Source organism: Nipponia nippon, unplaced genomic scaffold (assembly GCF_047370975.1).
Source record: "Nipponia nippon isolate SJK-2023a ecotype South Korea unplaced genomic scaffold, ASM4737097v1 scaffold_10, whole genome shotgun sequence".
NCBI lineage: Eukaryota > Metazoa > Chordata > Aves > Pelecaniformes > Threskiornithidae > Nipponia > Nipponia nippon.
In genome coordinates, this window is record NW_028262291.1 from 2000153 (window position 1) to 2012343 (window position 12191).

General features: G+C 67.3%; 2 protein-coding genes across 3 annotated transcripts; one reads left to right on the plus strand and one right to left on the minus strand.

Annotated features, from left to right (window-relative positions):
- The first annotated feature begins 622 nt into the window (after positions 1 to 622).
- Positions 623 to 6852, plus strand: VWCE (von Willebrand factor C and EGF domains). Of its 2 annotated transcripts, none has more exons than XM_087740861.1 (20): positions 623 to 904; positions 1480 to 1574; positions 1655 to 1744; positions 2004 to 2132; positions 2220 to 2336; positions 2416 to 2532; positions 2745 to 2873; positions 2970 to 3295; positions 3374 to 3467; positions 3532 to 3614; positions 3791 to 3878; positions 4001 to 4086; positions 4250 to 4367; positions 4841 to 4926; positions 5119 to 5227; positions 5406 to 5488; positions 5668 to 5758; positions 5857 to 5939; positions 6047 to 6137; positions 6310 to 6852. In XM_087740861.1, the coding sequence occupies exons 1-20, from the start codon at positions 795 to 797 to the stop codon at positions 6702 to 6704; spliced, it is 2520 nt and encodes an 839-aa protein (XP_087596987.1). In that variant the 5' UTR covers positions 623 to 794; the 3' UTR covers positions 6705 to 6852. The 2 variants fall into 2 exon arrangements, with proteins under 2 accessions (XP_087596987.1, XP_087596976.1); XM_087740850.1 differs by having other exon boundaries at positions 664 to 904; positions 5119 to 5215.
- Positions 6853 to 8061: 1209 nt separating this feature from the next.
- Positions 8062 to 11086, minus strand: PGA5 (pepsinogen A5). The gene is made up of 9 exons (XM_009461152.2): positions 10970 to 11086; positions 10687 to 10834; positions 9907 to 10024; positions 9552 to 9670; positions 9255 to 9454; positions 8919 to 9035; positions 8664 to 8802; positions 8419 to 8511; positions 8062 to 8332 (listed from the first exon to the last, which is right to left on the minus strand). The coding sequence occupies exons 1-9, from the start codon at positions 11023 to 11025 to the stop codon at positions 8183 to 8185; spliced, it is 1140 nt and encodes a 379-aa protein (XP_009459427.2). The 5' UTR covers positions 11026 to 11086; the 3' UTR covers positions 8062 to 8182.
- Between the last annotated feature and the right edge of the window lie 1105 nt (positions 11087 to 12191).

Consider the following 12191-nt stretch of genomic DNA (forward strand, 5'->3'; position numbering starts at 1 on the left):
CCGGAGGCTGCGGGTCCGTCCCTCTCCGGCAAGGCTGCAGGTATTGACCCCATCTCCGCGCTAAGCAGAGGCCAGCAGCGCCAGCCCTTTGCTCCCTGGTATAAATCATTTACCTGCCCACGACCTTCGCTTCAGCCTCGGGAAGGGTTGAGGGGCCGGGGGGATTTGGCTGGGGGGTGACCCCGGTGCCTCGGAGCGGGGTGACGCCGCTGTCCGGCAGCATCCCGCGCCCCTCTCCCCGCCGGGCGCACCCCACCATCCCGGCTCCACTTTGGCCCCTTTATCTGCTGCGTGCTCCTCTTTGGTGGGTCCCTGTGCAGGGCTGGGAAGGCGGCCCAGTGCCGCCAGGAGGAGGAGGAGGAGGGGTGGGGAGAGGCCATGCCGGAGCTTTGCCAGATGTGGGAAAGGAGAGAAGGGGGGACGCTTTCGCTGCTGCTTCCCGCCGCGTCGGGGACCCCCCCCTTCCCTGTCCTACAGCCGCCACGCTCGTGGCCGGGATGGAGCCGCTCGCTTCGGCCAAGCGAACAAGCCTTGGGGCGAGCATCCCCGGGCCAGCGCCTTCCCCCGTGCCGGGGTGGGTGGGTGGGTGGAGAGCCGGGTGTCGATGGTTTCCCCCCGCAGCGCTCCCCGCTCTCGCCTCCCTCCACCCCCCGCATTGTTCCCGGCCCGGCGGGCGGGAGGAGGAGCAGGGCCAAGGGCCAGCATGCGGTAGGCGCCCGTGCCGCCGAGGCAGGCAGGAAGGCAGGCAGGAAGGCAGGCGCTTGGGAGCGTGCCGCTGGCTGGAGCCGCCTGTCATGTTGGTCGAGCTGCTCTTCCAGGCTGCCTGTGTGTCCCTGTTCCTCCCGGGCGGCCAGGGCAGGGTGTACCCCGGGAGGAAGAAGCCGGCCAGCTTTGCCGTAGAGAGGTAGCCGGGTTTCCCCTTTTTTTTTCCCTTCTCTCTCTCCCAGCTACACCTGGGGACGGCGGCGTGCCGTGCCGAGCTCCGGCCATCCGCCCCCTCGGCTGCCTTCGGGGCTCTGGCTGTGCTTCCCATCCCAGCCGGAGGGGCTGGCACCCCATGCCTCCCTCCCTCTGCCCGGGGGTGGCCGGGACCAGGGGAACGGGAGTCCCGCTCCCCGCATCCATGTCCTGCTCCCCGTGTCCGTGTCCTGCTCCCTGTGTCCTTTTGGGGGACGTTTCCCCCCGGTACCGTGTGCTGGGGTGTTTGGGCTAGCTGGGGCATGGTCCTCTCCCTCTGTCCCACCTTGTTTTGGGGTCACACTGCACCCCAGTGCCTGCCTTCCCCTGGATCCATGCCATTTTCTGCCGCCCAGGATGGGGTGGCTGTGGGCACGTCGTGACGGCTCCCGTGTGTCCCCCCGTCCCCGCGTCCCTGGGGGCGGAGGGCTCCCCGCCGGCTGGAGGAGCTCCCCCAGGACCTTTGCTCTCTGCCCTGGGGGCTCAGGGCAGGGTGGCCTCAGCCTCTCGTCCGTCGCGCAGGCGCCGCGTGGGGCCCCACGTCTGCTTCTCGGGCTTCGGCAGCGGATGTTGCCCCGGGTGGATGCTGTCTCCGGGCAGCGGGCAGTGCACCCTGCGTGAGTACAGGCCCTGGGGACGCGGAGGCGGGTGGGGGTCCCTGCCCTCCTGACGGCCACCTTGTCCCCGCTCCCCGCAGCGCTCTGCTCCTTCGGCTGCGGCAGCGGCTTGTGCATCGCCCCCAACCTCTGCTCGTGCCCGGATGGCGAGCAGGGCATCACCTGCCCAGGTACTCACCCGCTCCCGCTCATGCCGAAAGCCGGGACCGCTGGGCTTTCCTGGCAGAGCACGTTGCTCCTTGTCACCTCTCCCTGCAGCATCCCCCAGCGTGGTCCCCGTCCCTGGCAGGGGTAGGGGTGCTCCCAGGACAGGGTGCAGACCCTGGGAGATGCAGGGAGCGGGTGCCACAGCACAGGGCTGGGGTGGGAGTGGGGGTGGGCGCTGGGGTGGCATCGGTGCCCTGCGGAGCCCCCCCGTCTGTGTTTCAGAGCCGCTGGGGACGTGCGGGGAGTATGGCTGCGACCTCTCCTGTAACCACGGTGGGTGCCAGGAGGTGGCCCGCGTCTGCCCCCTCGGCTTCTCCATGGTGGAGACGGCCAACGGCGTCCGCTGCACCGGTGAGCTGAGATGGGGAGGTCCCGGTGGGACTGGGGGGTCCTGGCAGCGGTGGTCCCCCATCTCCAGCTCTCCCCTCTCACCCCCAGACATCGATGAGTGCCTGAGCGCTGCCTGCGAGGGTCTCTGCGTCAACACCGAGGGCGGCTTCGTCTGCGAGTGCGGCCCCGGCATGCAGCTCTCCGCCGACCGCCACAGCTGCCAGGGTGCTGGGGGGCCGGGGGACCGGGTGGGGGGCAAGCGGGGGCCAGCCGGGGCTGCTGACCCCCAGCCTCTGCCCCCCAGATACGGACGAGTGCCTGGCCACGCCGTGCCAGCACCGCTGCAAGAACAGCATCGGCAGCTACCGCTGCTCCTGCCGGCCCGGCTACCACCTCCACGGGAACCGGCACTCCTGCGTGGGTGAGCGCTGCGCGCCGGCCCCCTCTTCCCTCTCCGTGCCACCAAGCCCAGGGGACAGAGGTGGCTGTTGAGCCAAGTGCCGCCGCCTTGTCCTCGTCCTTGCGTGGGCCATGCTGGAGGGAACAGCTCGGTGCACCGGGCTCGTTCCTGAGCTGTTTCCCGGGGCGGAAGCACCTCCTGCCCCGGCACTCACAAGTCCCCTTGTCCCCCAGATGTCAACGAATGCCGGCGGCCGGGAGAGCGCCGAGCCTGCCAGCACGCCTGCCACAACACACCGGGCAGCTACCTCTGCTCCTGCCGCCCCGGGTACCGGCTCAGCGGCGACAGGGTCTCCTGCGAAGGTATCCATCTCCTTCTCCGGACCAGGGCAGGGGAGCGGAGCGGGATGTCCCCGGCTCCCTGCCTGCCTCAAGTCACGTCTCTTCCTTCCTTCCTAGGCTACCCCAAATCCATCCTTGCCCCGTCACCCATCCTGCAGTCCCTGCAGCATCCACCCACCCTCGTCCTGCTCCCTCCCGGCTCTGGGGAACCCCTCCTGGTCCCCAGGGGCTCCCCCTCATCCCACCTCCCTGCCGCAGCTCCTGGTACCCAACTCCCTTCCTCCTCTCCCGCCCCGGCATCCCTGGCCACCAAGCCATCCCCACGTGCCGTGGGAGCCCCCGGTACCTCCGCTCCATCGGCCCCTCGCTGTTGGTACCGGGGGGCCCCCCGGGAGCCCGGTGCCCGCTGGACAGAGCCGGGGTGCCGGAGCTGCGCCTGCCAGGTAAGCACCCCATCTTCCCCACGCCGCTCCCTGCCGTACCAGCCCGATGCTGGGCTGAGCCGGATTGTGCCCTTGCAGGGGGGACGAGTGGTCTGCGAGGCCGTGAGCTGCCCCGTGGCTTGCTCCCACCCGCTGCCCGCCCCGGCCGGGGGCTGCTGCCCCAGCTGCGCAGGTGAGCCCTGGTCCCCCCGGCCCCGCTGCCCGGGGCGGCCCCCCCTGACCCGCCTGCCTTGCAGGCTGCCTGCACGAGGGGGTGGCCCGGGCCGAGGGCGACGTCTTCTCCCCATCTGACTGGAATTGCACTGTCTGCGTCTGCTTGGTGAGCCCGCATCATCCCGGGGTGGGATGGGGATGGGAGCATCCTCCTGCATCCCTGGGGATGCACCTCTGGGGTGATGGAGTGGGGTGCACTGGGGCGGATGATGCCCCCCATGGTGGGGATGGGGCTCATCGCCCCTTGGCCGCCTCGTGACAGCCCCGCGTTCTCCTCCGCAGGCTGGTAACGTCTCCTGCATCTCCCCCGAGTGCCCCCCGGGCTCCTGCCCCAGCGCCTCGCCGGCTGACTGCTGCTCCTGCCAGCCAGGTGGGTCCCCCACGACCCCCAGCCCCTGGGGCGCGCAGGGCAGGGGGAGCCCAGGGCTCTGCTGGGGATGGGGGTTCACTCCCTGACCCCAACCCCGGCCCCACTGCTGCTCTCATCCCCAGCAAAGTGCAGTTTTCGGGGTCGCATGTACGCACACGGCACCCGCTTCAGCCTGGATGGGGACGACTGCACCACCTGCGTCTGCCAGGTAGGTCCCGGGGGGCTGGGAGGTTCCCCAGGGATGCTCCAGGGCTTCCCCGCACCGTCCTGCTGGGGGGATCCAGCCTTTGCTCGGGGCTGAGGCAGGATGGGTGGGCACGGGGCTGGGTCCGGCTGCGGGGCCAGTGGGTGACGCGTCCCCGTGTCCCCAGGGCGGCGAGGTGGAGTGCTCCTTTGCTCCCTGCCCCGTGCTGGACTGCCCGCAGCACCAGCGGCACCTGAGCCCCGGGCAGTGCTGCTTCACCTGCCGGGACCCCCCGGCCCCCGCCGGTGAGCCCATGCTGGGGGCACCTGGGGACAGGCAGGGTGGGATGGGGGGGACGGGTGGGGGACAGTGAGGATGGGATGCAGGGGACGTCTGGGGATGAGCAGGGCGGGATGTGGGGGATGCTTGGGGATGGGGAGGGTGGGATGTGGGGAATAGCTGGGCCCAGGGAGGGTGGGATGTAGGGGACAGCTGGGGACGGGGAGGGTGGGATGTAGGGGACAGCTGGGGACAAGGAGGACGGGATGTAGGGGACAGCTGGGGATGGGGAGGGCAGGGGAAAGTGGGGGAGCTGGATGTGGGGGTGCACGGGGACCGGCAGGGTATTTGGGGGGCTGCACAGCCATGGGGGTTGGAGGTGGGGAGTGGGCACAGGATGGGAATTGCACCCGTGTCCAGCAGTGCACGTGCAGGCCCGAGCGTGCACCGGGAGGGTGACGGGCTGGGGGTGCCCCTGTCCCCCTGTGTCCCCCCCAAGGTTGTTTCGTGGATGACAACGGGGTGGAGTTTCCCATCGGACAGATCTGGTCTCCGGGCGATCCCTGTGAGTTATGCATCTGCCAGGTGAATGAGAACCTGCTCTGCTTCACTCCTCCTACCTGCCCCTGCCCCGGCGCACGGCTCCTGTCCCCCTCCTTCCCTCGGGATGCTGGGCTGCTCATGGCCGTGGTCCCCAGCAGCTCCCCACCTTCACAGACCTTAAACCCCACGGTTTTGGGCAGCCCAAGGTCTCTGTCAAGTGCTTCTCCCTTGCAGGCAGACGGCTCGGTGAGCTGCAAGCGGACGGACTGCGTGGAGACCTGTCCCTACCCCATCCGCATCCCCGGGCAGTGCTGCCCCGACTGCTCGGCAGGTGATGGGGGCGGTGGGTGCTTGTTGGAGGGGCGCTGGCTCCGCTCCGTCCCCTTCTGCATCCCCTTCTGCATCCCCTGCCTGCAATCCCGGGCAGGACCAGAACCCAGCAAGCCTGGGTTTAAGCAGAGAGGTCTCCCGGGTGTCCCTGAGCCACCTGGGGACCCCAAGTGTCCCTCTCCTCCCCGCAGGCTGCACCTACATGGGAAGGATCTTCTACAACAACGAGACCTTCCCCTCCGTCCTGGACCCCTGTCTCAGCTGCATCTGCCTGGTGAGGGCTGCGCCGGGGACCACAAGATGTTTTTGGCTCCTGCCCCATGGGCTGAGCCCCAGTTTTTTCCTCCATTGCAGGAAAAAGCTCCCGGGCGTTTCGGGGCTGCCCCCTTTTCCCCAGCCCACCCCGGCTCGTGCTAACGCCCGGCCCTCGCGCGTCTCTCCCGTCTCTCGCAGCTGGGCTCGGTGGCCTGTTCGCCCGTGGACTGTGCCATCTTCTGCACCTACCCCTTCCACCCCGAGGGCGAGTGCTGCCCCGTCTGTAACGGTAGGAGCTGGGGAGGTGGCGGGGGGAAGCAGGGGACCCCCACCTTCCCACCCGGTGAACCCCCCGCCACGCGCTGAGCGCGGCCTCGCTCCCTGCAGACTGCAACTACCAGGGTAGGAAGGTGGTGAACGGCCAGACCTTCACCCCCGAGGGACAGCCCTGCACCCGCTGTACCTGCCAGGTGAGCAGGGTGCCCGTGCCCATGCCCCTGGGGTGCCCGCGGGGTGCCCATGCCGGTGGCAGAGGGGACCGGGATGGCTCACCCCCACCTGCGCCCCTCTCTGCCAGCTCGGGGAGGTGAGCTGCGAGAACAGGCTGTGTCCCCGCTCCTGCGCAGAGCCCGCCACGCTGCCCGCTGCCTGCTGCCCGCCCTGCCAAGGTAACGGGGATGCCCGGGCTCCGGGGTGCCGGCGGCAGGGTCTGGTTTGGGACCCCCCTGCCCTGTAGGACGCAGCCGTGCTGCGGCACCCCGGGGTGGTTGGGTGCCCCCCGTGTGGGCTGGGGGGTCCTGGGGGAGAAGTGGGTGCTAACCAAAAGCATCTCTCTGTTAGCCACGGACGTCCGGCTCCCGCTGCAGAGCAGCGACCCGTCCCCGTCCCTGTCCCCAGCCCACGAGGACTCGCCCGCTGGCACTCCACATCCCCCCGCATCAACCCGCTCCCCCCGTCACCGCCTGGCCCAGCTCCTGCTCCCCAACACAGCTCCCCTCGGCCCCGCTCCGGGGGGTGCGGGAGCCGGGGACCCCCCTCCAACCACGCTGAGCCCCCCCGGGCACCCATCAACAACCACTCTGCCCCCCGACACCCCCTCTGAGGCCGCAGCCCCCCCAGCTCCCACAGGCAGCCCCAGCTTGAGCGCCGAGGCTCAGGGACCCCCTGGGGACACGGACCCCTCTGCCGTGCCACCGGCCAGCGGGGAGAGCCCCGGCGGGCACGTGGCTCCCTAGGGCCCAGGTGCCACGCGTGCCTGGCGCGGCGTGAGCAGGAGGAGGATGAAGAGGAGGAAGATGAAGGAGAGGAGGAGGAGGGGGTCTGCAGGACCAGCAGGCCTGGCCCACCAGGCCCCCCGGGGTGGTGGGTGGCTGGGGAGGGGGTGCCAAGCAATAGTATCCCCGCTCCCATGGGTGCATCCCCACTCCCATGGGTGCACGGGCACTGCCTCTCTCTCAGGCAGAGGCATCTGCCCAGGGGTGCCGGGGTCCCCCAGCCCCTCACCGCCCCACTGAGGCAGGACCGTGGGGCAGGACCAGCCCCCCCAGCCCTCTGGGTGCAGGATGAGGGGCTGGGAGCGGCTCCTGGCCGGGCTGGGGTGCCCTGCGCCAGCCCCCAACTGTGCCACGCACCCCTGGGGTGGGCACTGCCCTCCGGCTCCTGGCGTGGGGAGGGGGCGAGCTGCCCTCCCTGCCACCAATAAAGTCACCCTGCTATTTATGCCCCGTCCCCCTGCTCCTGGTTGCGCCCACTCGCACGCTGAACCCAGCCATGGGGCTTTCCTTCGGGGGGGTTTTGGGGTGAGTGGCCCCTGCTGGGATGAAGAGGGCAGTGCTGGAGGTCTTCATCCCACCCTGAGCGGGCTTTGGGGACAGGAGGGACGGGCCCTGCCCCTGTGGCAGGAGCATGGCTGGGGACTTCATCGCGGCCAGCCGGGGCCTCTGCTGGCTGACCCTGAGGGAGCAGAGCCGGGGGAGAGGGGTTTCGGGGGGCTGGCACCAGATTTTGGCTGCTCCTGGTCATGACTTTCCAGGGGCTTGACCTGGGAAATGCTTGCAAGGTGCTGAGGCTGGTGCTGTCCCTGCGAAAGGGCTCCCAGAGCACGGCTCTACCCAGGGAGATGGTGAAAAGCCAGGTCCGTGGCTCCTGGGAGCTTCACGGGGGTTATCCAGGCAGTGTCCAGCAAAGAGGGATGGTGATTAGCAGCACAAAGCACCGCCAGCACCAGGATGGGACCCAGCGCCGCAGCAGGCACGGTCCCCCTAGCCCTGAACGATGGCATCGGATGCTGGCGGGGGCAGAGCCGCAGCCGTGCTCCCATCCTGGTCCCTTGGGGTCCCCCCCACTCTCCTCATCCCGCCTGGCCACCGCCAGCCCCAGCAGCCACAGCCACCTCACGGCGTGCCCCGTGGCGGCACGGGGACGGAAAGCAGTGGCCCTTGGGCACCCACTTTTACGTGGGGCTGCGTGGAAGCATACCCAAGCCCCTGGGTGGCACCCCACCTGCCCACCCACCGGTGTCGATGCCTGGGGACATGGTGGCAGCGCCGCAGCGGCCGAGACAGCCCTTCCCAGAGAGACACGGCACAGGGGTGCTTTTTCGTGGCTTTATTCTGCCCAGTGGCCACAGCAGGAGGAGACAGGAGCGCTGGGCAAGGGGGGGACACCCAAGCGGGGTGCGCTGCCTGTCCCCGTCCCCAGCGCAGAGGTGCGCTCAGAGCAGCGGGGACAGCCCCACCATGTTGTTGGCCCTGTCGAAGATGACGTAGTACTTGCGGATGAAGACATCCCCCAGGATCCAGAGCTCGCCCGACTCGGTGGGGACGTTCATGCCTTCGAAGCCGAGGCTGCAGTACCCGTCGCTCTGCAGCCAAGGACACGGTGGATGGTCGTTACCACCTGCCGGACCCCCCCCAAGCCCCCCAGTCCTCTCCCCGGCGGGGTGCTTACCTGAATCACGTAGGCGCTGGGTGGCACGGGGAAGGTGTTGCCGTTGATGTTGAAGACGACATTGGGCAGGCTGCTGATGGATTTGCAGTTGATCTGGGGGGGGGACACGGTGGCAGGTGAGGGTCAGTGGCCACCCCAAGAGGGACCACGTGCCCCACGGAGCGATGGGGACCAGTGCACCATGGAGCAGCCCCGGGGTCCAGCTGGGCACCCCGCAGAGCCCCAAAGGTCCTCTGGGGCCTCACCTGGCCATTGGAGCTGGCACCAAGGGCGCTCAGGATGTTGCTGAGGGCTTGGTTGGGCATGGCCAGCAGTGAGGTGCCCGTGTCCACGATGGCCTGGCAGCCGGCGGAGCAGGCGACGGTCTTCCCACCAACGGAGACGCTGGGGAGAGGGGTACGGGGTGAGCCTCCTGGGTGCGGGATGAGGGGCTGCGCCACCCAAAACACTGGCTGGGGAGCAAGGGGAGCCATCAAGCCTGCGGGCTGTGCCAGGACTACCTCTCCATGGTGATCTGCCAGTAGGTTTCGGCAGAGAGGGGGATCCAGGTGATGCCGTTGATGGTGTACAAGGGGTCGATGCCGCCGAAGAGGACAAAGCTGCCTTTCTGCTCGTTGCTGCAATGGGGGAGGCATCAGGTGCGGGTCCCACCCCACCACCACCACCAGCCCACCAGCAGTGCCATCCTCCGGTGCCGATGCCAGGAGCAGTGAGCCATGTCCCCCAGGAGCCACGGGGCATCACGCCACCGGGGAATGGTGCCCAAGCCAGCCCCGGTGGGAGAGAAATGGGAGAAAATCCTCGGCAAGGGCTGGGTGGCTCTGGTCAGGGCTTACTTGCTCAGGTAGACGGAGAAGAGGTCGCTGGACACGAGGTCTTCCAACATCATGTTGTCAAAGACAGGGGTGGCTCCAGAGGAGGCGATGCTGGGGTAAGCCAGCCCCAGGATGCCATCGAAGGGGGCGTAGTAGAAGAAATAGCCGGGCTCAGTCTCAGACAGCCCGAAGATCTGGTTCACGACATCGATGCCTGCAACCTGGTTGGGGAGATGGGGAGAGGGGCTTGGTTTGGGCATGCAGTGCCCCGGTGTTCCCACTCCCGTGGGACTGGGGGGCCGGTGTGCTTCGCCTTACTCTGACGGTATCGTAGCCCAGGAAGCCGGTCATGCTGCCAGTGCCGTAGGCGATGGAGAGGCTGTCGTTGGTGCTGATGAAGGTGGAGGAGTCTGCTGGGTTGAAGAGTTTGTGGTTGCCTGCGGAGACAGGAGGGAGACGATCACGGTCTGTCCTGTCCCTAGGGACCAAGGATGACCCTCCAGTGCCTCCCCCATTGCCCGACGTCCCTTGGGAGAGACAGGGCAGAGCCGTCCTCGGCTCGCAGCCCGCCCAGAGGCTCTCGGAGCCAGGCAGGGCAGGGGACTGGCCAAGCCTGGGGCTTCCATAGCCTTCACCCCTTGCCCAGCTGGCCATGGGGCTGCCAGACACCTACCACAGGCCGGGCTGGAGCAGTACACCGAGGGCACCCACAGGTTGGAGGAGCCGGTGTCAAAGATAACGGTGAACTCCTGGCCTGGTGTACCAATGGAGATGGTGCCGAAGTACTCATTCTGTCAAAGCGGGATGGGTAAGGGGCTTGTGGGTCAGGCAAGGGGTTAGGGGGATGGGTAAGGGGCTAGTGGGTCAGGTAAGGGGCTAATGGGATGGATGAGGGGCTAGTGGGATGGATGAGGGGCTAGTGAGATGGATAAGGGGCTAGCAGGATGGATAATGGGATAGTGGGATGGGTAAGGGGCTAGCAGGATGGGTATGGGGCTAGCGGGTCGGGTAAGGGGTTAGAGAGATGGGTAAGGGGCTAGTGGGTCAGGTAAGGGGCTAGCAGGATGGGTAAGGGGCTAGTGGGTCAGGCAAGGGGTTAGAGAGATGGGTAAGGGGCTAGCGGGTCAGGCAAGGGGTTAGAGAGATGGGTAAGGGGCTAGCGGGTCAGGTAAGGGGCTAACAGGATGGGTAAGGGGCTAGTGGGTCAGGTAAGGGGCTAACAGGATGGGTAAGGGGCTAGTGGGTCAGGTAAGGAGCTAGCAGGATGGGTAAGGGGCTAGTGGGCCAGGTAAGGGGTTAGGGAGACGGGTAAGGGGCTAGGGGGTCAGGTAAGGGGTTAGAGGGATGGGTAAGGGGCTAGCGGGTCAGGTATGGGGCTAGGGGGATAGGTAAAAGACCAGTGGCCCCGTGGGCTGCCCCGCTGGTGCCAGCCCCTCTGCCCTGCCATGCTCACGTTCAGGTAGTTCTGCAGGGGCTCGACGGCGAAGATGGTGGGGAAGTACTTGGCGGCCAGGTTGTAGGGGTGGTCCTTCAGGTAGCGCTCCAGCAAGCCGTGCTCCTGCAGGGCCTGCCGCAGGGACTTCGTCTTCCTCAGAGGGACCCTGGGGCGCAGGGGAGAGGGGAGCCGATCTGTCAGCGGGAGCTGGGCAGGGAAGTGCCTCGGGGGGCGGCGGGTACCCCCGCCATGCGCTCGCCCTGCGCCTCGTCCCACGGCACCCTGACACCCCGCTGCTCACCTGTGGACGAGGCACTGGGCCAGGGCCACCAAGCCGAGGAGCAGGAGCAGCTTCATGGTGGCTACCAACAGGCAGTGATCAAGGCGAAGAGACACACCGAGTGTGCCACCGGCTCCAGCCCGGCTCCTTATATCCCGACCACGCTTGTTTGGCCAGCGTCCCCGATAAGAAAGGCAAACGGCTCTGGGGGGGAGTTATCACAATGACCTTAAGGGAGAAGAGGGGAATGCCAAGGTGAGGGCTCTCCATCTTCACTGGGGTCAAATGCCACGGTCGGGCGCAGGGGTGCTTGCAGCAGGCTGGGGCTAGGAGAGAAACACCCTCCGGTTACTCTGCATCCCAAAGGAGAGGCGCTGGGGGGCTTGTGAGGGGGACACGGGGTTGGCTGCGGCCATTTCTGGGCATTTCCCCCCCCCGTCTGACTACCTGGGCATTATGCAAGCCGTTAGATAAAAGCACTTATTTTCCAGTTGGCTCTAGCTGGCCGGGGTAGCCACTGCCACCGCAGGGGCTGACATTTTCCCCAGCCCCAGGGGACCTGCGGTACAAAGGGTCCTGGGGCTCCTCAGGACCATCCTTGCCCCACCGCTGGTCGTAACCCTGCGGCAGACACAGGGGTTTGCACATGGGCTCCACCAAACGCCAGCACCAGCAGCTTGGTAGCAACACCAGGGTAAATTTGCTTAAACTTACACTTACATCCAGCAGGCAAAGACGGTCGTTCCTCACCGGGTTTATCTGTTACAGATGCTGGCTCCTGTTAGCTCAACGCAGTGCGTCTCTGTCCGCCTGCCCCGGGGCTCTGGGCAGGGAGGTGGGAGCCCCCGTCCTCCACCCCGGGCTGGGGTCAGCCTGGGCAGAGCGCGGCGGAGGAGCTGCGCTGCTGGGGTCCGTCTTAGAATCGTAGATGATACGGTTTGGGTGGGAAGGGACCCTAAACATCGTCCAGTCCAACCCCCTGCCCTGGGCAGGGACACCTTCCACCAGACCAGGTTGCTCCAAGCCCCATCCAACCCGGCCTTGAACGTTTCCAGGGATGGGGCAGCCACAGCTTCTCTGGGCAACCCGGTCCAGTGCCTCACCACCATCAAAGTCAAGAATTTCTTCCTAATATCTAATCTAAATCTACCCTCTTTCAGTTTAAAACCGTTACCCGTCATCCTATCACTACGCTCCCTGATAAAGACTCCCTCCCCATCTTTCCAGTAGCCCCCCATTAAGA

Excerpts from the sequence above, each read along its gene's own strand:
- VWCE (XM_087740861.1), top strand. The coding sequence starts at position 795 with ATGTTGGTCGAGCTGCTCTTCCAGGCTGCCTGTGTGTCCCTGTTCCTC. Across the intron at positions 1,745-2,003 it reads GCAGGGCATCACCTGCCCAG|AGCCGCTGGGGACGTGCGGG; the intron begins GTACTCACCCGC and ends TCTGTGTTTCAG. Across the intron at positions 5,489-5,667 it reads GTCTCAGCTGCATCTGCCTG|CTGGGCTCGGTGGCCTGTTC; the intron begins GTGAGGGCTGCG and ends CGTCTCTCGCAG.
- PGA5 (XM_009461152.2), bottom strand. The coding sequence starts at position 11,025 with ATGAAGCTGCTCCTGCTCCTCGGCTTGGTGGCCCTGGCCCAGTGCCTC. Across the intron at positions 10,835-10,969 it reads GCCCAGTGCCTCGTCCACAG|GGTCCCTCTGAGGAAGACGA; the intron begins GTGAGCAGCGGG and ends CCTGCGCCCCAG. Across the intron at positions 10,025-10,686 it reads CCCTGCAGAACTACCTGAAC|AATGAGTACTTCGGCACCAT; the intron begins GTGAGCATGGCA and ends CCGCTTTGACAG.